Source organism: Rhinolophus sinicus, linkage group LG02, assembly GCF_036562045.2.
Source record: "Rhinolophus sinicus isolate RSC01 linkage group LG02, ASM3656204v1, whole genome shotgun sequence".
Classification (NCBI taxonomy): domain Eukaryota; kingdom Metazoa; phylum Chordata; class Mammalia; order Chiroptera; family Rhinolophidae; genus Rhinolophus; species Rhinolophus sinicus.
The window spans coordinates 109349520-109374007 of record NC_133752.1 but is presented as its reverse complement, the minus strand read 5'-3'; the positions used below and the strand labels follow the sequence as shown (position 1 = coordinate 109374007).

Here is a 24488-nt window from a genome sequence, read left to right as displayed (position 1 = left end):
CAGGCGAAACACTGACACACTGAGCACCTTGCCAAATGGAAGGAAGAACCCCGAGTTCCAGAGCTTAGTAGAGGTAGGGAAGGGCTCAGCGTGTGGATTTTGTGCCTCACTCACTCTCCTAGTTTTCCCCAAATGAAAAGATTTCAACAGTACGAATATTAACATGGGCCAGGCCTTATAGATCTGGCCTTATTTCCACTCCTTGTTTTATCCCAAGGGGAGGATAGGTGGTTCCAAAGCTTACCTCATGAGCCCTGAGTCACAAAGACTGGTTAGGTTTTTACACCTGTTCACTCTCCATCAGGTGGAGTGAATTTGCTTATGTTTAGGATTTCTGTGTCTTAGCTTGAGAAATTCTGGGTACATTCAGACACACGTGAGACGGTGGAGTTCCCAGCGGGAGTATGTTGAAGAATCAATTTGTAGGCATAAGAGTGCTAAAGGTTAAGTGGTGACATACGGACGTCTGCATAGTCAAAAATTGGGTGAAACACAGAAATAGAACACAGTCATATTTTTATATGATTTTTAGCCCTCCCCCCACAAAAATATCTTCACCTGGTTCTGGCTGCTGTAGCAGCCACTAAATAGGTCAATTTGTTCCTGGCAGATCTGCTTCTTTTAAGGCTGTGCTGCCATCTCCTGGAAAACTTGGGAATAGCAGGAAACTTGTTGGGGATTAAAGAAGGGGCCTGTTCAGGCAGCAGCTCCTGGATGCGGTTGTGCCAGTCTCAGCTCTCCGAGGCCTGTTCAGGTCTGTTTTCTGATGCTCCCACTTCTTTCCTGATTTTTGAGGGAATACTTCTAAACCAAGTTCTGAAAAATATATTTTTTCTTTTTTTCACAATCCAAGAATTATGTTATTGCTAATGATCTTCATCACCTGATGCCAACTCTGAAGCAGAGCTGACAAAATGCTTTGGTAACTGCAGTCTCAGACTGAGCCACACTCTCCAGGGCTCTCTGCTTTCCTCTTGAGTGTGCTGTGTGGGAATGAATACTGCCTGGTGAGGAAGAGGGCCTTGGGGTGAAGCTTGTCACAAGTGATACTGACAATATGTTGGCCCCAAGGGCAGCATTCCAAACTGAATAGTGATTCCCTCAGACAGGGGCTAGTCCTGAGCATGACGGCCACATTTGCTCTTTGTTCTGCCTCCAACCCTGGATTTATTGTTAGAACATGTAGTTAAATGTAGATATCAACCCTACACCCCACTGTTGTCACCCACAATCTCTCTTCTCTGTTTTATTTATCCTTAGCATTTATTACCATCTGACATACTATATATATTTTATTTGCTTGTTTTTTATTTTCTGTTCCCTTTTACTATGATGTAAGCTCCACAAAGGCAGACATTTTTGTCTCTTTTGTTCACTGGGAAATCCTCAGTGATTACTACAGGGCCTGGCACCCAGTAGGTGTTCAAAAAGTATGTGTGGAATAAGAGAAGTTCTAACTTCGTCACGTTATGTGGTTATAGGGTACATACTTCTCTTTGCTCAGAGCCTGATGGATTCTGTCTCAGTTTTCCATGGAGACATTCTACAGAGAGCTGAAAGCCCAGCAGACGCGTGTGCCTCGACCTGCTGACAAGGTAAGGGGATGTGTGATGTCAGCAGGCATTTACCCTGTGCCTGGCCTGTCTAATCACTAGAGGAGTAAACAATTGTTTGAGTTGAGCAAAGTATTTAAATAAGCTCGTATTTCATCTCCTTTAAAATGGGAATTACAGCTGTTGAGAGAAGAACTAAATGAGATTGCACGCAAAGCACTTAGCATAGTGTCAGGCTCTGTTAAGCCCTGGATAAATGTGAGCTGCACGTAGAAAGGCGGAACATACTGAGGAAAAGTGACTAGCTGTCATGTTTGCTTTCAGTGCCTTCCCTGGTCCGCCCTCCTAATTGCTATCCCTGCAGAATCAGACGCGTGCATGTAGCTCCACCTCCCTACTGGTATTTCTTCAAACTGGCCTTTGCCAGAACTCGTTGGTGAGGGGACCGTTTATACACAACACAGCCTCCGCTGTAATATCCTCCGACGTTTCTGCCGCGCGGCATGCTGGGGGTTGTAGTCCGAACCCACTCACCTGCACCAAGAGGGCTACTGAGCCGAGAACCGGAGAACTACAACGCCCAGAATCCTGCGCGCCGCCGGGAGCCGTGGTCCGCACGGCCGCGAGAGCAGGAAAGATGTCCGCGTTTGCCGTTCCGCGCCAGCTGTGAGCCCTTCAGTCCTTAGAAAGGAACCTGGAACGACACTCCCCGGGGTTAAGGTAGCATCAGTACCCATGTGGTGGGGCCAGAGAAACCAGGCTAGATACTTCAGGGACGCAGCCGTTCTGCATATCCGAGGTGTAAACTGGTTCCCCAGGTGCCAGCCAAACCCAGCGTTGGCCTTAGATATTTGGTCCCCCCGACTCGGCCTCGGGAAGGGTTGTGGACAAGGCTATGAGAACTCTCCCTCTTCTCCCAGGCCGAGTCGGGATATCCTGGAGCCCCCGGAGAGGCGGCCACTTGGACAGGCCCTGAGCCCAGGCTGGCTATGAAGACTGACCCCTCGACATCGGCAGCCCCCCTCAGGGGGGTCGGGGGGCCCTTGCAGAGCAGCGAGCCAGTGCGTGTCGCCCCAGCCCCGTCAGCGGCCGTGGTTCTGCTGGAGGAGGCGGCCGACTTCTTGGTGGTGCAGCGGGACTTCCGGGCGGCGCTGCAGACTTGCGAGCGAGCCTGGCAGAGCCTGGCCGACGATGCCCTGCTGGACGATGCTGCGGGCATGTACGTGCGGTCCTCGCGGGCTTCATTTCCGGGGGATCTTGGGGAGGGACTCCAGATCTCAGGCGTTCTGCCATTCCCAGATTCCTCACAGGAGTCACCCCTTGCTTTCCTTATGGTTCGTCTCTGAGAGGCTAGTGTGCCCATTCTGCGGAGGATAAAAGTGAGGCAGTGAACAGCGAGGAAGAAGCGGTCAGTCAAGTCGTGTAACAGCTTGCTGGGAACCCACAGCCAATTATTTGCCCCCTGTTCCAGTGTGGAATGGCATGATGGGGAGCTACAATGTGTATTAAGTGTTAAATTTCCATCAGTTACGCAGGCTTAGTAAGCAGCTGATGGGAGTCTTTTCCTAGGTACATTCCGCTCCCCCAAGTTCACTTCTGATTGTGGCTGATGAATGGGAATGGGGTTCTGGTCCTGTTGAAGGGTTGGATTAAAGAATTCATCTGGAGAAAACCTTTGCCCTCCATTGCTGTTTCTAGTGCTGCTAACCTCTTCTGGAAATTGAGGGCGTCATGTCTCTGTGGGTTGTGAAGTTGGATTAGGTCATACTAGGGAGGTGGTGGGTAGAATAGTCAAAGCTGACCCCAGAGAAGGATGCACTGGGGAGCCCTGCTTGTGTTTTTAGGGGTTTGCATGGGAGCTTGTTGTAGTAAACACTGAAGGCTGCGATTCTGGGTGTCTGGAGGTACCTCACTAGGTGGTGCTAAAAGGCCAGTGGTGGGTTCCGTGCCCATTCGTTCACTGAGCAAGCTCTCAACTCCAGCGCTCTGTGCACCCACACCTGTGCTGCATGTTGTACTTGTCCCCTTCTTGTTCATTTAAACCCGATTCCACCTGGATACAAAGACGTTGGGCAACAGTTGAATTGTTTCTTGGAACTTAATTTCTAGGACAGTGGGAAGTTTTCTCTGTGTTGGGTCTCATGAGACCAATTGTAATTGTGAGGCCCACTTGGATACTAATGGGGAGAATGTTAATGCTGGCTGCTGAGCTGGGAGCTGGGGAAGCACAGTCCCAGAGGACAGGTGTGAATGGGCATGGAGCGGGACCACTTCTGAACCGGAACTGGTTTTTCTGCTGACAGCTCCTTGGAGGTGAAATGCTCCCTGTGTGTTGTGGGCATCCAGGCCCTGGCAGAAATGGATCGGTGGCAGCAAGTCCTGTCCTGGGTGCTTCAGTATTACCAGGTCCCTGAAAAGCTACCCCCCAAAGTCCTGGAGCTGTGGTAGGTCCTTGTTTCTGACTCATTGGATCAGTCCAGAAATGGGGATTTTCGTGTCCTCTCATGAATCAGTGCCTGATGCCTCCTTTTTTCCTTTTCCTTACTATGTCCCTCCAATTCATTCCCTGTTCCTTTTTTTCCCCCAGACCTCAAACCAGTACTAAAGAGTAAGGAAGGAGGGATTAGGAGTGGGTTAGAAGAAACGAGGAGATGTGAAGTGGGATGACAGAGCAGAGTGTGTCAGAGCTGAGAGAGAGGAATTCCTAATCAATGTCTGCATCCCATACGGAAAGGCCGGAGGACGCAGGGGAGGAGTTAGAGAGGAGAGGATAGTGGTTTTGAGAGATGAATCGTGTGGGCACTGATTGTTCCTTTTGGGATTGGATATGGGGCTGCAGTGTTCTTTTATACAGCAAAATGCAAGAGCCTGGAGCCGTGCTGGAAGTGGCCAGTGCCTGGCTCCAAGACGCGGACAATCAGGGCCTTCCAGAACACAGAGCTTTGGCTGCACTTCACCTGCAGCGGGTGCTGCTGCCTCTGGGCTGCTTGTCAGAGGCTGAGGAGCTGGTGGTGGGCTCTGCAGCCTTTAGCGAGGAGCAGCGGCTGGGCACACTCCAGGCCATCAGCACAGCAAGGCAGCAGCAGAAACACGAGCAGCTTGGCCCTGAGGACCAGAAGCTGAACCAGGAAGGTAGGACGTTATCCTTCTGTGGCCTCTCTAAAGTAGATGTGGGCTGTCCTCTGGACCGTGGGGTCCATCATGACATTCCTGGGAGCTTCAGAGTAATTCTTTGTATGAGTAACTCCTAAGTCACAGAATAGGAAACCTGTTGAGTTGCTTAAAAAGCCCAGGCTCTCTGAAGTTGGCAATGGAAGGAGAATCTTCATATGGGGAGGTGTTGCTGGATCTCAGAACCTTAACTCTTGTCTCCTGAAAGTTGCCTTCTCCTTGGGGCCCTGTCTTTAGATCTCTTGCCTCTACGATGCTTATCTGGGTGGGATGTGATTCCTTCTTTAAATGCTGGCCCAAATGTAGTCACAGCTGAGGTATGCTTGGGGATAGCCAAAGGATAGTAAGAAACTAACATGATACCTTGGTAACTTGACTTAATGAGATAAAAATGACTTATCTTCAGTTTGGGAGCCCCCACCCAGTCTCCAGTCCGCCTTCACACACCTGACCTCAGTGGTTGACCCCCTCCCTCTTCAGGGGCAGCCCACCTCTGCTCATTGGAGTGCAGTTTTACAAACTGGCTTTTGTAGGGACACCACTTGAAGAGCCAACACCATGCTCCTGGCTGGCATCATACAGGGGAACCTGTAGGGGTGGGTGTTGATTTGTTACAAAGGGGCTTTAAAGGTTCCTCTACTCTGGACCCTTCCCCTTGTCCTTGAATCCTTTTCATCTCCTTTTCCTCGAGTGATCTAAACTATACACGACTATGTACTTCCAAGGGCAGAAAATCCATTATCTCCTAAAGCAGCTCATTCCATCAGTGGGCAGTTCTATAGGGAAGTTGTTCTTTATGTTGAATTTAACTTTTACTCCTGGTAGTTTTAAACCTACTGATCCTTGTTTTGTCTCTTGGTAACAGAATAGACCTAATTCCTTTTTTTCTTCTTCCCAGGAAAGCTCTTTAGCTGCTAGGAGACTGTAACCCCGTTTTCCTGTGTTTTTCTTTGTGTGCTGAAGAGCATGAACCTGCTGAGATAGGATACTTCTTTGCAAACAGGGCGTGTTGGCTTTAGGGATTACCTGTGGCTAGCCAAGCCCTCTGCCCCTCGACCCCCTGGGGACTGGGGTGGAAGGGGTTTGATGGCAGGTTCAGGGTATCCTATCAGGACTGGGCACCTCTTGTTCTTGGGTTGGTAGGCTTCATATTTGTATTCACAATCCAAGACTTTTGAATTCTTCACTCTTAAGTACCCTTTGGTATTTCCTTTAGAACCACTTTATGAATTACATGAGTAACCAGTGTTGTTACCTTTTGCTAAACTCTTATAATCAAACTCAGAGCTCAGAGGTCCGGGAAACTGGTTCTCATGACTTACCCTGCAGTCACGCTGTCTCCCTGGGCAGGCTCCTTCTCCCACAAGCTCCTGTCGCTACTGATGTTGCTTCGCCGACTTTGGGACTCAGCTGTGAGCCACTGCCTTTCCCTGCCCTTCAAAAAGAGCCTCCTGGCTGCCTTGATCCTCTGCCTCTTGGTGGTGAAGTTTGATCCAGGTGAGTGGTGAAGCCTGCCTCCCTCCACTCTTCCTGGGGGTGGGGGGCAGTTGACAGGGCTGGGCTAGTGGGAGCCCGCCTAGGGATGGCGGTACCTCCTATTCCATTTCTCCCCGAGTCTCTTGTACAAGGAGGAATTGCTGGACCTGAGCAATAGCCGGCCCCAGCCCACCTCGGGGAGGCTAGTCCTGGGGCCCATGAGGGCGGTCTAGAGGAAATCTTCCTGCTGACCTTCAGTCGTTGTCATCTGCTTTAGTGGGAGGGTGGGGGGGAGGGGTGGGGGTGGGGGCTGGGGGGTGGGTGGGACTCTGAATAGAACTCAGTTTAAAAAAAATCCTCATCATCATCTCTAAAGAAATTGTTAATTTTAAACATTAAATTGTAAATGAAATACATATACTTTTTAGAAAATGTGGGAAACAGGGAAAAGTATAAAGAATTAAACAGAAATCACTTGTAAGTCTGCCATTATAATAGTTACACTTTTAGCCTTTTTTCTGTGTATAGAGATGTATGGACATAGGTGAATTTTGCATGTCATAGATATTCTTTGAAACACGGCTTTTAAGGGCTAAATAATATGCCTATTGACAGAAACTTCCATAACTGATTTCAACAACCCCCCCGATTGCTGAACATTTTGACTAGCTCTTCCTCTGGTTTCTGCAGCGCTGTGAAACAGACCTGAGCTCCCTAAGTGCTATTTGGGCACAGCCCTGGTTTTTCCTGAGGATTAATTCCTCAGACATGTTAGCACTGGGCCAGAGGATAGGAGCTCAACTCTAGATTTTTTTGTGCTGCTCTGTGTGAGTTATGATCTAATCTCTACTCTTTACATGAAGTTAGACTTAGAATAGAATTATATAACTTTCAAAACTGAGGGGAAAAGTGGAAACCCTTATTGCAGTCCCTTTATTTTCTTTTTCTTTCTTTTCTGATTGAGAAGCCTGAGGACCTCTGAGCAAAGTGACTAGCCCAGGATCACACAAACAATTTGTTTTTAAAACTGCCAGTTCTAGATTTAATATTTAGATCTCCATTTTCCCATTTCCTTCTCTTATTCAGTGAGCTTTTTTATGTAGTAGCATATAGTTATCCTTTTAACCTGTTTGCTGAGCAGGAATTCCCTCTGAATAGCTCTGTTGCTTTAGGAAAGAGTCACCAGTTAGCTCTCAGGGAAGCTAAGGGTAGTTTGTATTCTTTCAGTTTGTACCCTCTGACTTTCTACTTTGTTCCAGAGACTTGATAAAAATTTAGAAAATTTTTTGTGGTTCTTATAAGCCCTTGAGTCTCATAAGCCCTGGTTTTCCAAGTGTGTGTATGTGTGGTGGGGGTGGGGCGGGGGTGGGTGGGAGTGGGGTCATGTGAGCTATCCACAAGGCTCTGCAGACCTTCAGAAGTGCCCTGAGAGGTGGTCCTGAACTTCCTTGGCAGTCGTAGCAAAGATGAGCCCAGGAATGGGCTTCAATTAGAACTCAGTACAAAGGATATACAGAGGGTAGTCTGTCAGTAGCTTTCTTTAAAAAATAACATTTTCCTTAAGAAAGAGAAAGATTCAGTTAAAAAAATCAGTAATTCAGGGAGCATTTGAGATCTTGTTCCCTGACATATGTCATCATTTGGCTTAAACAAACTCATAAAAATTGAAGAAAAAAGAAAAGTAATTCAAATAATGAAAAACAAACCAGCTCAGCTTTAACTTCCAGGAGGTAAATTTTACTTTATGTTATTTCAGTATAATCAACTTAGGGTAAAAATAGGTAATACTGTCACATGGCTCCAAATTTAAAAGGTACAAATATGAGTGTAGGGAAGAGTCTCTTCCCAAATTCCCAGAAGCAGCCATTGCTAGCAGTTTTTTGTGTATCCAAAAGATTAAAACATAATAAATTTGGATCTTTTTCTCAGCAAATTTAAGGTCATTATAATCCAAGTGAAGGACGTATATTCCAGAGAGTATGCCCTAGAAAAAGTGAAATTGCTTATTATTGGGATGGGGAGAAGGAGCAAATAACATTAAACATCAAAATATGCTTCAGAATATCCTGCACACTCAGACGGGAGATGGTGCTGGTGAAGGAAGGTACAGTGACGTTGGTCTCCTCTGTTCCCTGCAGCTTCTCCTTCCTCCCTGCCCTTCATCTGCAAGCTGGCTCAGATCTTCCACTGGATCCGGGCGGCCATGTTTTCTCCCCTCCACCAGCTCCGCGCCCATGACTAAGTGGTCTTCACCATTCATCTCAGCCTCTACTTCACGCAGCGGAGTAACTCCTCCGTGGCAGACAGTCTCCTGCCGCCGGCTGGGCTCCTGCAGGAGTGGCGACAGCCTAATTCCTGGGAGAGCTGATCATGTCACGTGCACCGTGTCTTGCTGCCTGAGTGCTCTCCCCTTTGCACCCCACTTTGGCTGGTGTCAGTAGATCATGTGGAAACAAAGCCAGGCCAGAGGGAATAAGTCCTCCAGAACATTCCCTCCTCACACCCAGAGGGGTTTGGGGATGGAGAGTACATCCATGAAACATTCCATCTTCTTGGCAAAGTAAAGGGTTGCTTTTTCAGGTCAGGATGTGAATGAAGCTGAAAGTTCAGAAAACCCCCGATGAAGTGACCCTTTGCCTTTGACTGCCTTGAAAACCTTACCTGTGAGGATTCCCTCTAGGACCGGCCTTTAAGTCGGCAGAGTGCAGTCTGAGAGGGCCTCTCCTCTCTTTCCTGCTCTTCCCTACAGATCTGGTCTAGTTGTTCATTGGTACACCATTCCCATGGTTTTGCAGTTGGACTTGAAGCTGTTCACACGAGGGCATGGCTTTCAGAACCACCCAGGTGATTCCTGAAAACTGAGGCCACTCTGCTCTTCTCACTGGGTAAAGTGGTCTTGCTTGGTGCTTCTTGGGCGTCAGCTGTTTTTCAGGTTGTCGGTGGCCAGGCTGCTGTTACGCTCAGTATCATTGCCCTCGCTCCTCCTGGCCGCCCCTCCCCTGTCCTGCAGTAGGAGTTTTGTACCATGTCTGATGGCTGTTTCACCAGGTTCTGCCAGTATTCTTGCCTCCTTGGTACACACCATTGTTGATTCCCCCTTTCTATGTCCTGTTCTAATTCTAGTCTGTTGTTTGCATAAGGCACAAGTTTTTCTGTTTGTGTGGCCCTGAAAAATAGGCCAGCCGCAGAGGCTGGTGAGCTGAAAATGGAACTGGGTCATTGGGAGCTGGAAGGGATATGTGGAGGGGGCTGGGCAGAGGGAAGACATGGGTTTTGAAGGCAGCAAACAGTCTTATCCATTGTTAGCAGGAGGCATGGGCCTAGAGTTTGAACACCTGAAATGTTTTTCTGTCACTGGCCACAAGAATCTCCCAGTTCCCATGCGAGTAAGTGTGAAATACTATGTGGTCAAGATTGCAAAAGGCTTCCAGCAGGGCCAGTCTTTCTGCGCTGAAGGCCAAGCACACCACCCCTGCTGGGACCTGGGTCAGTGCCGATGCCAGGAATATGGGTGGTGCCTTTAGCTTTTCCGAGGTTGATTTTCTGGAGTTGCAAGTCAACAACTTCTCTTTAGTAAAATGGGTAGAGTAAGTAAACTTCATCTGCTATAGAGAGATTAAGGTCCTAGGGTGTGGTCCAGCTCTATAGGAAACAATTCTATGCTTTTACATATGGGCTTTTAATAGAGTTAAAAACTCTGGGGAGAGGAAGGGAAGGGAGCTAAGCTTTGAGATGTCTCCTTTAGAATGATTTCTTAATGTGAAAATCTGGTCCTGTTCACTGCCCTAGATACAACTCTGTAAGGCTTCCCATGGCCCCTTGGGCACTGGTCTTGGAACACCCCCACTTCATGTGGGGTCTCTCTCCCTGTGCCTGCTGCCCTTCGGCTGCCCCTTTAGTCAGCTCTCTGAACACTGCACTCCCTCACCTCTGCTGTTCCCTTGGGAAGGTCAAGCCCCCTTTTTCCTGGTGAGCTCCTCAACCTTCCAGACTTACACAAGGGTTACCTCTGGGAATACTTCCCGGGGGTCCCCTGCTTCCAGCCCTGATTTTATATCCTTTCTGTGTGTCGTGCGGGGAGGCCTGTGGGGTCTCTGCTCCCGCTCCCCATACAAGAACGCAGGATATGGTGAGGCCAAAAAGGAACACCCACGGAGCCATAGGTAGGGGAGTCACACCACTACGGTCTCACTGGAGGCTGGGTTCACTGGACGTGCGACCTGCTGTCCATTTTCTGCCAACCGACCGACGACGACTCTCCTCCACTCTCCTCGGCTCTCCTTTGTAGCCACAGCCGTTATATTAGTGGCCAACGGCCCAGTGGCTACAGCTGACGGCCATCTACTACCCGAGCCAGCACTCCTCCACATGAGGCCGAGAGCCTGTAAACTACTTTCTGGGGCTCTGCCCCCACACTGTGGTAGTGACCCCATGGCCATAACGGTTGTGAAAATTTTTGTTGCTTTAGGAACTGTGAGCTCTTTGAAGCTGGGGCATGGGGCTTGTGCCCGTGTTAGGAGTCAGGTTTGGATCCTTGCTCCAGCACTCGTTGGTTGTGTGACTGTTGGGAAGTGGTTGAACGGCTCAGCCTTAGTGTTCTCATCTGTGAGTTCTTTTTACTTTGGAGAGTAAATGAGATCCTACTTACGAAGTGTTTGTATGTTATCCTGCCCCAAGTGAGAGCTCTCGTGAGGGCCCAGCCCAGTGCCAGGGAGTTAGGTTTTCAGAGGTGTTTAAATGAATGAATTCACATAACTCACGTGACGAGGTCTGTGTGCTTTTGGTGAGTGTGTGGGCTTTGTATTGTGAAAACTGGGAGAATAACGAGGCCCTGGCCGCACCAAACTCAGTTCTCGGTCTCCCCTGAGGTTCCCTAGTACTATTATGCTTGCAGGCCTCTAGGTTCTTGGTTTATGTTTGTCCTGAACTCGGCAGTGGTCTCGTGACCAGCCCGGCTACCTCCCTAGTCAGACAAGGAGCTTAGACCAAAACTGCTCCGATGACTTTGACCTTTTCTCAGGATACAGGCTGGCACTCATTTCAGTCTTCAGCTCTGGGCTCAATGAGATCAGAAGTGAAGGCAGGACTTCCTTCTCAGACTTACACCCGTGCTGTCCAGTCCGGTAGCCATTAGGCACATGTGGCTGTTGAGCACTTGAAATGTGGCCGGTCCAGATTGAGATGCTCTGTATATATGTACAATACACACTGAGTTTTGAAAATTAGTGCTAAAAAAAGATGGAAACTCGATATTTATATTGATTGTATGTTGAAGTGATAATGATTTGGACATACTGGGTTAAATAAAATTTATTAAAATTAATTTCCCGTTTCTTTTTACTTTTCTGTGGGGCTACTAAAATGTTCAGCGTCACACAGACGGCAGCATTGTGCTTGTGTGGGACGACGCTGTTCAGCAACCCCGGACACATCAAGTTCCAAGGGAGTGGAAATCAGAGTGTAGTGTGCTGGGGTTTTGCAGGATGTCAGATCTGGAAAGAGTGTCTGTTACAGCCCCTTTCTTTATAAGTCAAGACCCGGAGAGGTGACGTGGTTTGCCCCAAGTCACACAGCCTGAGGAAAAGCAAGGACTGCTTACCCACGAGCCTTGTGCTCCTTTCAGGCAGCAGGATTCTTCCTCACTTGTCCTAAAATCAATCTCTCTCCCGCTGACGTGCTTTGTTAATACGCAGATGCAGCTAGGACAGGTAGCCAGCTGGAGCTGGGTGATTATTCTTCGGGGTTCTGAGAACACGGCATACAACAGTGGTTTTAAATGCTGATGAGATAGGAGTGGGTAATACTCCTCTGTCCTTGGTCACATGGGAGGCTGGGAGGCTGGCGGGGTGGGGAGGAGAACTTGGGCCACTGCAGGCCATCATGGCTGGAGGTGAGTGGGCAGCAGAGCAGACAGTGCTGGAGGAGCTCGTACGGTTCTGCTTCTAGAAAGGGCTTAGAAGAGCCTGGGAGTATTTCATAGCTTTGTGCAGGGGATGCCCATTCTTTGGCATGTATATGTTTTCACATGTGTGTATGTAGACTGTTTAAAAAACATTCAAGTTTTATTTACATGGTACAGAATTAAAAAGTTATAAAAGGGCATTCATGGAAAATAGTTTTTTTCTCCTCCCATTCAATGTCAGCCAGTCTCCTGCCCTGAGGGCAGCACTGTTGTTAGTGTGTTTACTCCTCTGGAGCTAATCTGACGTGAAGCTTTGCTTTTTCTTAACAAATGATCGGATACTGCACACATTATACACAGTCTGTCCCACTTGCTAAAGAATGAATCCTGGGTGTTTGTTCTGCTCATGGTGGTGCCCCACTGGCTGCGTGGTACCCCACTGTGTGATAAGGTCAGTGTGTGAGCCGGAACCTTTCCTTTTTCACACACTGAAACTTCTCCACTCTCTTCAAAGCTTAGAAGCACAGCAACCCCGAGTTTAAGATAACAGGTAATGGTCATGCCTCTTTCCTGGTACTTCCTCGCAAACGGAACAGTCTGTTCAGCCTGCCTTGTAACTAGCACAGCCGCCATGGGGAGATAAGAGCAAGCCTTTCGCACTCTGTACATCCAGTTTTTTCTAAATCTGGAATGGCACTCAGCCTCTGCCAGCCGGTGGAGTCAGCCAGAGGAGATGGTAGAGAGAAAGGCCTGATGTGAACTGCAAACAGGCCCCCTATCCACTACTTCACCCTCTTTCCCCCTTTCCAGTAGAAGAGCCTCCAGGCCAATGGGCGTATACACCTGCACCCCCAGGTGCATCCTGTTGTGATTCTGCTGATGTGACTCTGGCTTCTTTAAGTCAGCGCCCTGCAGGCTGGCCAAGGCCGTCCTCACCTCCCTGCCAAAGCACCTCTGTGTTTGTGAGGAAAAGGTAGGGCCCTTTTGCTTCTGGCCTTCTGGAGACCTTAATGTCTTGGGCTGGGAAGAAGCTAAAGTGAAGGTGACGGGTGCAGCGCCCTGGCACCCTGGTGAGTCCCTGTGTGTGCTATTCCTCCAGCGGTGGGGAAGGGCCAGACATTGTTGGCCAACCTCTAGGCCTCTGATAAAACGAGTTATTTTTATTGGCTTAAAGCAATGCATATATATTTTAGAAAATATTAAAAATTGCATAAAAGCAAATAGGGGACTTGTGATCCCACCACTCAGAGATAACCACTGTTAATATTGGTTGATTTTCTTTCAGGTTTTTTTCTTATTGTTATTAAACATCCAACCCACTTGGTAGCCCAAGTACTTGAGAACCTGTGAAGAAATAGTAGTTTGCAGGCAGACAGGTTTGTGTGTGAGAGGAACTAACTGGCTCCACTAGAAGTCCTCTGTTAAGAGTGGGAATGACCCAGGAAAGGCCAGTGGGGGAGGGGACAGTGCAGCAAGCTGTTCTTTCTCTGCTGGCTGAAGAACTTGAGGTGTAAGTGACACTGGAGTGCCCACTAGTGCCCACTTTTACCACCAGGCCAGACCCGAATGGGGGAGCTTTATGCCCCACTTCTAATTTTAGCACTGACCCAAGCTCATATTTCACACTCTTCCCCAGCTCCTAGTTTTCAAGAGCCTCTGTGAAACTTTTAACATCTGCTTGTCACTTTCTGTATCATCTGAGGTGAGGACTGACAAGCATAAGATAATATTTGGAGACTTGGTTGAAAAACAAAAGGGTTTTTGCAGAAGTATGTCAGTATAGAAAGGCACTTTTAGCAGTAACGTCTGGTGAGGCTGTGGAGAAAAGGGAATGCTCGTACACTGTTGGTGGGATTGTACACTGGTGCAGCTGCTATGGGAAATAGTGGGGAGGTTCCCCCAAACAGTAAATACAACTGTCATACAATCCAGCAATCCCACTTCCAAAGAAAACAAAAACACTAATTCGGAAAGATATATGCACCCCTATGGTCAGTGCAGCATTATTAGCAATAGTGAAGGTACGGGAGCCACCTAGATGTCCATCAATAGATAAAGAAGATGTGGTAAATAGTGGAATATTTTCAGCCATAAAAAAAAAAAGAAAAAGAAACCTTGCTATTTGCGACAACATGGATGGACCTAGAGGGTATTATGCTAAGTGAAATAAGTCAGACTGAGAAAGACAAATACCATATGATTTCACTTATATGTGGAATCTAAAATAAACAAATGAATAAATGAACAAAACAAACAGACTCATAGATATAGAAAACAAGCTGACAGTTACCAAAGGGGAGGGGAGTGGGTGATAGGAATTAAAAAAACCACTATTTCAAGTATGTACTTTCCTATATATAATTTATTATATAAAGCCATTAAAATGCAATCAAATTAGATAAAGCTTTGGTGCCATTAATCATGAAAATGAAAAAATATGACTGAAAATGGGAACATGTGTCGATAGGTAATAGCCTAGATAACAAAGACAATATAAACAACTACTTGATTTGGAGCTGATGTTCCTGGAAAAACACACTTAATAAAAAAAGAAAAAGTTAAAAAGACAATATGAGACTACTATGAACAATTTTATTACTAATAAGGTCTAAGAATGATTAGTTTCTTCCCTGTAATCTTGTTTAGGACACTACTTAAGGAAAAAAAAACCCACCACAATAATATCAACATTATTTATATGGAGAAGTTCCTTAGGCAGAAAACCAAATTATATGGTCCTTAGAAGGTGACCAATGGGTTCTCACCCTCAGAGATATTATTAAGTTCTAGAAAAAACTGTTCATTCTTTTGGGTAAAAGGCTTGTTTTCCAAATGTAGTAGAGCATCCTCCTGTTTCGGCTCTGCTGTCTCTAACCTCTCTGACTCCTCTGTCCCTTGCGTGGGTCTCTCTCTCTCGCTCTCTCGCTCTCTCGCTCTCAGTGGGAGTGAGTGTACCTTCAAGGCTCTGCACACAGCTCTTCTCTTTCTGTGCACTCACTCGGTGAGTTATACTCCTCGCGTGGATTTAACTATCACCTTTAACTGAATGACCCCCAGTTTAGAACTCCATCTCCAGCCTCTCAGCATTTTGTCTAATTGTATCTCCAGCTGCGGAGAAAACCTGGATCCACGTTCCTCCCCGCTCTTCCTCACGTCCCGCATCTAGACTCCTCGCCTTGTTCTTATTGCTGATAGCTTCACCCCACATACACTCAGGCTCTGCGTTCTCCTGGACTTCTTCTGTCCACGGTCTGCTTATCCTCAGATCGCAACTCACTACACAGCCAATCTGTCCTATGAAGTCTTTGCTGCCACTCTTACTGTTATAATGATGTTTCTGTTTTCAGCCAGTTTCTTGCACTTAATAGCCAAACCATTCACTTCACTTTGTCCATAGATACTTGTTTGTTCTTTAACTGTTTTAAGGAGTCATATCTCGTTCTCTCTCCAACTGGATGAAAGCCTTTTGTGTGGGGCATGGGCCACGTCTTCTAATACTAGTAATAATAACTAACATTTGTAAGGTACTTACTATGTGTCAGGTACCATTCTAAGCACTTTACATATATTCACTAATAGACTCTTATAGCAAGCCTGCGAGGTAGGTGTTATTATGTCTATTTTAGAGATGACAGAACAGACACAGGGATAGGTGACTTTCCCAGTCACCCCCAGCTATTACGTGGCAGAGCTGGGGTCTAAACCTAGGCAGGTGATCAGTGCACGTGTTCTTCTGGCCCCTACGATACCTAGAATGAGGCCAAGCACATAAGAGGCCATGTAATGAAGGTTTGTTGCATGCACTTGAATTTGTCCTTGGGAATTAGAAGAAGGAAGAAACAGAAGCTGCAAAAGTCAGCATCAAGGTGAGCAGGAGGTGGGGCGCAGTGCTGGGCCCTTCTCAGCAGTGTCATTGCTCAGCTCGCTGCCAAGGGGAAGAGCAGGGGGGGCTCTTCTCAAATGCACTGTGGTGACAAAGACAGCCAGGCTGGCGTCCTACGTGTAGATATAAATACAAGCTGGCTGCTCCATCAGATGACTCCCACGGAACCGCCAGGCTCCTGGCTACCCGCCCCCTTGGCCAGAGCTGCTTTCTGTGAAAGGAAGCCTCTGTGTTTGTGATCCCCTCCAAAGGATTGTCTCCGAGCTTTTCTCACCCTTTCTGTTACCAAGCTGGAGAGCTGGTAAAATTTGCCTGTTACCCTACAAGAGTCAGCCTAGCTAGTCCAAGTCTCCCTGAGCGTTTGGGCTCTGACAGTGGATGGCAGCCTCCTCCCAGCAGATGCCCGCTGCTCTGGAACATTCTGAGCATTTTAGTACTAATTACTGTTCTGTGCCGTTCGTGGATTTCATGGTCTCCTAGGTGACAATTAGCTGTTTCAGAGGCGTTAAAGACAATAGCTAAAGGACATGCCCTGTTAATCCTCCCAGGAAACATGAAGTTTTATAAGGCTTTTTTTGAGAAACAAGGTCTAAACCCAAAGGAGTAATTTTACGGTGTATGTGAGAGTGTAGACCCTGGGACCATAATGCCTGACTTTATATCTTGGCTCCCCAGCTTTGACCTTGGGCAAATTATCATTCCTATACCTTAGTTTCTTTATCTGTAAAATGAGGATAATGATTGTCTTACTTCATTGGTTTGTTGTCAGGCTCAAATGCTGCAAATATGTTGTCATGCGGGAGACCCTGCGGGGTCTCTGCTCCCGCTCCCCATACAAGAACGCAGGATATGGTGAGGCCAAAAAGGAACACCCACAGAGCCATAGGTAGGGGAGTCATACCACTATATTCTCTCTGGCGGCACTATACTCTCACTGGAGGCTGGATCCACACTGTCCGCAAACCGCCATCCACACTTGCCAGCCCAGCCGCCATCCTCTTGCTAGCCCCCATTCTTCTTCTCTTCCCTCTGCTAGCATAGCCACAGCAGTTATATTAGTGGCCAAGGCTCACTGGTTACAGCTGACGGCCAACTAGCCACAGCTGATGGCCATGCAATCACAGTTGATGGCCATTTACTACCTGAGCCAGCACCTGTCTATGTGAGGCCGAGAGCCTGGAAACTACTTTCTGGGGCTCTGCCCCCACATATGTGCACACACATAACGAGTGCCCGGCAGTGAGCAGGTCAGTTAGCATTTTTTGTTGCTGTTGCTTAAGTGTGAGCTGTGTGAAGGAAGAGTCAGGAGTGTCACATATTCCTGCAGAGAAGGGAGTCTCCCTGATTCCTGGTTCTCAGCACAGGAACTAGGCCTTGCAGACAACTCCAATTACTAAGATTAAACTTATGTTTATTTAAGAGCACATTTAATTTTCTGAGTATGCAGTACACTCATAGTTTTTAAAAAAGTATGAATAGTCCTAGTGTAAAGAGCCTCTCATTACTGTCCTTCCTCCCCCCAGAGAGTTACTGTTGTTCATTTCTTATTTCTTCTTCTAGAATTCCTTTGTGTTTGTGTGTGTATATATATATATATATATATATATATATATATATATATTACAAATAGAGATCTTATTTTCTTCTTTTTTTACACAATTGTAATATATCAAACACCCTGTTTTATTCCTTGCTTTTTTATTTTTAAAAGAAGCATAATTTTGAGGAAGATAAAGGAAAATATGTTATTATAATGTGGACTTTCAGAAATAGGACTGGGTTGGCTTGGGTTCTAGCTCTACTACTAAATTGCTCTATAACTTTGCGAAAATCACTCATGGAATGGGATATTGAAAACACTACATAATATTTAGTATTATAAAATAGGATGGTTAAGTCTTTTTATTAAAATTGGTTAAAAACATTTGAAATAGATGCATGAAGTAGAAAGATTAAATAGATATTGGATTTCCATATAGGCAACTTCAAATTAATGCTTTCTCTGGGCTGTTTAAAATAAGGAACTAGGCCAAAAAATAACATGCTGTCTGCCTTACCTTTTACTTAGGGCTTGTGGGAAGAGCAGGGTGGGGGGCTGGTAAGTGGGGAGGTAATAGAGTTTGTGAAAGAGTATTTTGTTTGGCTATAGACAAAGGCTGGGGATGCGTGGACCAAGAGGGGTGAATATGCTCTGAAAGATAGGCAGGAGTCCATGACAGGGGTGCAAGGACAGGTGGGTAAGTTTTTGGTGGGTACTCAAATTTTAAAAATGAATTCGTGAGACAATATTGCCGGGGTCAAAAGCCAAAAAATCAAACTGACCAGAGTGAGAAGTAGCCGTGATCCTAGCCGGCTCTGCTGCCACATGGATGGCTGGATTTTATTTTCAGGTTTGTTTAACAGTCCACGTTACTTATTATACAGAGGGTGCCCCAAAATTGTATATACAATTTAAGAAAGGAAAAAAAAACTATTAATATTGTAATGCTCAATATATACCGGTAACAAAAGATGAATACAAGTCATGTTTAACTACTGCAGTTACAAGAGGTGCTCAAACTGGTTACCATCAGCGTCCAGACACTTCTGATTACAGAGAACACTGGTAGACTTCTGCGGCAAGCATGTAAACTGTTCCAACACCACAGCAGAAGCAGCAGGACCTGTTGCTGTGCGAGGCCTCCCGGATCTTCCCTTGTGCACATCACACACAGCTCCATGCATCTCAGACTTACCACGAATGTGTGCAGTTGTTGGGTATGTTGGAGGCTCTGTTGTATACTCACGCCTCCATTGTCGTACTTCCACAACGTTCATTGAATTTCAAATACCACTTCAAACTGGTCTTACACTCTTTGAACGATAACCTTGCTTCTGCCATTTTCTTTGTCCTGCCTATCACATGGTGACGCTAGCATTCATTTGATTAACGCCATCTTTTGAACGAATGTCATACACATTGCTACCGTAATTCAACTTCGAAAAGTAATACATAGATAACATCTCTTAAAATGTGTATATATTTTTTTGGTACCCTTGGTATTTGTAAAACAGGAAATGCTTTCAGTCAACCTTACTGAAAAAATACCCCATGAAAATAAGATCACCTATATCTTCTCTTCAATATACATTCATATTTGTTTATTATAAGCACATGCCTGTTACTTTGAGTTCTGTAGTTTAGTTTTTTCATTTTATATTATCATCTATTCTGTTTCCAACATTATCTATTTCCTTACAATATGTATTTGTTTTCTGGGACTGCTGTAAGGAATGTTCACAAACTGCGTGGCTTAAACAACAGAAATTTATTGTCTCACAGCTCTGGAAGCCAGAAGTCCAAGATCAAGGTGTCTCTGTCTGAAAGCTCTGGGGGAGAATCCTTCCTTGCGTGCTCCAGCTTCTGGTGGCTCTAGGTGGTCCTTGGCTTGCAGCAGCATAATTCCAATCTCTGCCTCCACCTTCACTTGGCCTTTTCTGTGTCTTCTTTTTTGTTTCTTATTAGGGTCTTTGTTTTAGGACCCACCCTAATCCAGGATGATCTCATCTTGAGACCCTTGAATACATCTGCAAAGACTCTTATTCCAAACAAGGTGACAGGGTGAGGTTCTCTGAAAGGACATATCTTTTGGGGGCCACAATTCAACCCACTTATTAATAGCTACACAATATTCCTTCCTCTCAATACGTTATCCGATTCACTTTTTCCAACTTTTTGCTAATATTAATAACAGCTCTAAACAGATCACGTGAAAATTCTGTGAAAGTGTACTATTATTTTCCTTGTGGGTTATTTTCTTCGGATAGTTTTCCGAAGTGGATTGACAGCATCAATAGTTTTCTAGCTTTTTGAACATCCTGCCTAGGTGTGGCCCAGAAAGATTGGCTCACTTTGCAATACCCATAGCAATATGTGAAATAACTGAAAGAGTGGGGGATGGAGAGAATATGAATGAATTCAGCCAATTGTTTCAGTGTCTGATGGGAGGGAAATATACAAGTGAAGAATTAATTACCTGCCGAATACCAAGGCCTCAGAGAGAGAAGATAGAGACCCGACTGCCTTATCTTTCCTGTGGTGCCACTTTATCCCACTCAGATCTTTTGGTGAAGTTTTAGGGCCTGGCAGCTGAAGAAGGCCGTTACCTGATCTGTAATGGAGCCTTAGAGGCAGTGAGGGTGGGGGCTTCAGTGCTGGCTTCTGATCAGCTTGAGCCAATCTGTGAAGGAGATGAGTTTTTTCTTTGTTCCCAACCTCAGTGCTCTCTGCACTTTGCTAATCTGTCCTTGCCTCCCAGCTGTAAGTGCTCACTGCTTCACATTCTCAGTGCGTCATCCTTCTGAGTTCTGTGTGACTGATGTTAGCCTGGGGCTGTCCCCTCCCAAGGGAGGTGAGTTTCACAGAGATCAGAAGCTGAAGCTATGTAGACGATGCTCTGAAAGGTGCCACTTCTGACATCAACCAGTTGGGAGGTGTGGGAGCAGGTGAAGGACAAGGGCCAGTGGGAGAATTCTGCCTCCTCCAATGTACAACAGAGCAACCCCAACCCTCCAATGTTGCTTTTGGAAGGAGACTTGCCTGGGAGAAGGGCCAGATGCATTTTGTGGCTCCAGATTTGTCCTGAGATTCACCTTTCCTGTGGTGGCTTCTTGATGATTACAATTGCCACAAGCATGCAGACCTAAAAGGGATTCACTTCATCTGTGATTACTGTGGCCAAACATGCCCACCCTTCTCTTCTCTTAGTGCCCTGCAGCATATGAGTAACAGGCTGGAATAGGAGTATTTAAACACGAGTGTCCTCAAGGCTGGGGAATAACCAAAGTTCAATAAACATGGTGCGTACCTACACTGAGATAACTGGACTATAAAACAGAGTTTGCCCTCTGCCATTCACAGGCTCACCCAGTGGTATGGGTGCCTGGAATTTAACAGGTCTTTCTGTATCTCTTCCTCTGGGCTCCCCATCGCCCTCCACATGGCAAACTCCATCTTTAACATCACACCCTGGAGCACTGTAAGAGACTGTTAACATAAGGACTGCCACTTTACGGTTAAGTTAGGGTTAACAGCCCTGGCAGCCCTGAGCTCAAGTTAGCATAAGAACTGCTACTTTAAAGTCAGAGTATGATTAACAGCCTTGAGCTCAAAACAACCTAATGGCCTTGCTGTTAGTTCCAAGATATGGGCATAGAGACCAGATGTTTTGTCTCCTGGTCTCCTGATATAAAAACTTTTGAAGCGTATCTATTGTAAACCCTTTGAAGCATAGCACAACCTGCACTCCCTAAGACTTTAGAAATTACTAAGCACCTTAGAACTGCTATAAAAACCCCTAGCTTTGTAGGCTAGGGGTCCTTGTTAAAACCCGCTGCGTCGGGCAGAGACGGGGACCCCAGCTAGCTGGAAATAAACCTCGCTGTGTGACTTGCATTATCGTGTGTGTCTCTGTCTTTCTGAGGGGTAAAAGATTCTCGGACTTAACATTTGGGGGCTCGTCCGGGATCACCCCCCCTCAGAGAAACAGACAACTCCCAATACCGAGGTTTACATAGGAAACCGCAGTAAGAGGTTTGGCCACCTCTGACCGGAGGAAGTCTGAAACAGGGCTCCCTGGTCTTAACCAGGGAGGGCTGAAACAGGTCCTCGGCCAGAGGCTGAAACAGGTCTCTGCTTGGCCTGGTACTTGCATTATCGTGTGTGTCTCTGTCTTTCTGAGGGGTGAAAGATTCTCGGACTTAACAGCACCAACCTAGATATTTGGACCCTCAAAGTCCAAGCTAAGGGAATGAGAAGGCTTGCCCTTTCAGTTCCAGTTCACAGGTAATGAATAAACCTTGGAGCTCAGCCTCTGTGTCAGACTCCTTGAGTGCCAACCTTGGCTTTGTCTCTTACCAGTTATGTGATCAAGAGTAAGCTAATGTTTCTACTCAGATTCTTCATCTGTAAAATAGGGATAATAAACATTTTAATTTCAGAGGTTTGTTATGAGGAGTAAAAGAGATAAGACCTTAGCAGTGTTTGGCACATAAAAAGTGCTCAGTGTTCAGGAAATAGTGTATAAATAATAAGTGTATAAATATCATGAAGACAAGTCTTCTCCTGGGCAGTTGATAGAAATTATTTCACCTCCTACTTAAATGGCTCAACTTTTTAGGCTGCCACTGTGATTGTTATATTTGAGCATGTGAACCCACAGCCCAAAAATCCATGCAGGAAGAAATACACTTACACATACTAAGTGGAATGTGGTAGAGGTGAAGTCATTTTTTTACAATGCCTAAATCACACTCTGTGGGAGGTTGCCCTCTCATGAAGACCCTGAGTTTGACTTCAGTTTCTCCACCTGCAAAAATGGGACTGTATTAGTCAGGGTTCTCCAGAGAAATATGGTATATATTTATATATATTGTTTCAGTGTCTGACTGGAGGGAAATATACAAGTGAAGAAGTAACTATATACAGAATACCAAGGTCTCAGAGAGAGAATAATGACCAGACTGCCTTATCTTTCCTGTGGTGCCACTCTATCCCACACAGACCTTTTTGTGATATATATATATATATATATATATATATATATATATATATATATATATATATATATTTAACATAAATATAATAAGTAATTATTTATCAGAAGGAATTGACTCATGTGATTTTGGAGGTTGAGAAGTCCTGAGATCTGAACTCGGTAAGCTGGAGATCCAGGAGAGCTGATGGTATAAGTTCCAGTCCACGGTCAGGAGAAGACCTAGCCCACATCAACAGTCAGGTGGCCCTTCTCTCTCACTCAACCTTTTTTGTTCTATTTAAGTCTTAAATTGATTGGATGAAGCCCACCCACATTGGGGAGGGTAATCTGCCTTACCTAGTCTACTGATTCAAATGTTAAAATCATCCAGAAACTCCCTCACAGACACACCCAGAATAATGTTTGACCAAGTGCCTGCGCACCCCATCACCCAGTAAAGTTGACACATAAAATTAACCGTTAGAGGGACTAAAAAAGTATGTCTTTCCTTCTTTCCAAACTTCTACTCAGGGAGAAAGACATTGGATGGAGGTGGCGTGGGGGAAGTTATCGACGAGATGTGGGTTGTCACAAATCAAATAATTATAAGGCAGAGGACTTAAAAAACAAAAAGAAGTAAACAGTTTTTTGAATTCCAAAGACTTTAAGGCCTGTGTCTTAGTCTGCTCCAAATGCCATAACAAAATACAGCAGAAATTAATTTTTGCACAGTTCTGGAGGCTGGAAGTCCAAGATTAAAGTCCAGCAGGTCAGTGTCTGGTGAGGCCTGTCTTCTGGCTTGTAGATGGCTGCCTTCTTTCTGTGTCCTCACATGGCCTTCCTCTGCGCATGTGTATTCCTTGTGTCTCTTCCTCTTCTTATAAGGATGCCAATCCTATTGGATTAAGGCCACATTCTCATAACCTCATTTAACCTTAATTATCTCCCTAAAGGCCCCATCTCCAAATAAGTCACATTGGAGGTTAGGGCTTCAACATATGAATGGGGGGGGGGGGGGGGGAGTCACACAATTCAGTCCATAACAACTACCCTTCTTTTTTGTCTCACTGGAATCTAAAGATGTTATATTTAGCATTTATGGTGTAGTGATGGCTCACTGCAGCCCTAAACCCAATGAAGGGAAAGATAATGAGGTTCAAAGGGCATCATTATAATGAAAGGCAATTGAATGCCACCATAATCCCTAGCATTATCATTATCAATTTTAGACCAAGACATTAAGAACCTGTTCATAATATGTTTGCTGGTTCACAAAGAGAACTGGAAAAACCAATTTGTTCGGCAATGTTTACTGAGCATCTCTGATGCTCTCGACTGGCTATTGTGATGGGGAGAGCACAAAACTGAACACCACAACCCCACCCTTCAAGGTCTTTCAGTTCTGTAGGGATGTTCAAATGCACACACTCACACATCTCTAGAATCCAACGTAGAAAGTGATAAATGTGATGGAAGAAGTAATTAAATATGCTACAGGAGTTTGGAAGAGTGATAAATATACAGTTAATAATAGTCATTATACTTTATGGATCATTTATCATGTTGACTTAATCAAGGTTCCCAATTTTCAGGATCTTAACATTATAAGACAGATATGCAACTCATGATTTACTAAGTATTATACCCTGTTTCCCCGAAAATAAAACCTAGCTGGGACAATCAGCTCTAAGGCGTCTTTTATAGTAAAATAAGACCGGGTCTTATATAATATAATAAATATAAGACCGGGTCTTATATTAATTTTTGCTCCAAATGATGCATTAGAGCTGATTGTCTGGATAGATCTTATTTTTGGGGAAACACGGTATCAATGGGTAAAGCATTGTGTTTGGTACGCTCTCAGATACAAAGATGATTAAGATGTGTTGTCTCTTCTTCTAGAAGCTCATAATATAAATAGAAAAATATATAAATGGGTGGTCAGCAGGACAAATTGCTACAAAAATAAATTTAAAATGTTTTTTCTC

The 24488-nt window shown here is 45.5% G+C and overlaps 1 protein-coding gene and 1 long non-coding RNA gene across 3 annotated transcripts; one reads left to right on the top strand and one right to left on the bottom strand.

The window, feature by feature from the left end:
• Positions 1-499: 499 nt before the first annotated feature.
• On the bottom strand, positions 500-2213 carry LOC141570048 (uncharacterized). Its single transcript, XR_012493800.1, has 2 exons — positions 2088-2213; positions 500-816 (listed from the first exon to the last, which is right to left on the bottom strand). It is a non-coding gene; the product is annotated as an uncharacterized LOC141570048 (long non-coding RNA).
• Positions 2123-11523, top strand: PEX26 (peroxisomal biogenesis factor 26). Of its 2 annotated transcripts, none has more exons than XM_074325091.1 (6): positions 2123-2273; positions 2474-2772; positions 3857-3997; positions 4408-4685; positions 6075-6221; positions 8339-11523. In XM_074325091.1, exons 2-6 carry the CDS (start codon positions 2543-2545, stop codon positions 8440-8442), a joined length of 900 nt encoding a protein of 299 aa, XP_074181192.1. In that variant the 5' UTR covers positions 2123-2273; positions 2474-2542; the 3' UTR covers positions 8443-11523. The 2 variants fall into 2 exon arrangements, with proteins under 2 accessions (XP_074181192.1, XP_019612854.2); XM_019757295.2 differs by having other exon boundaries at positions 4393-4685.
• The last annotated feature ends 12965 nt before the right edge of the window (positions 11524-24488 follow it).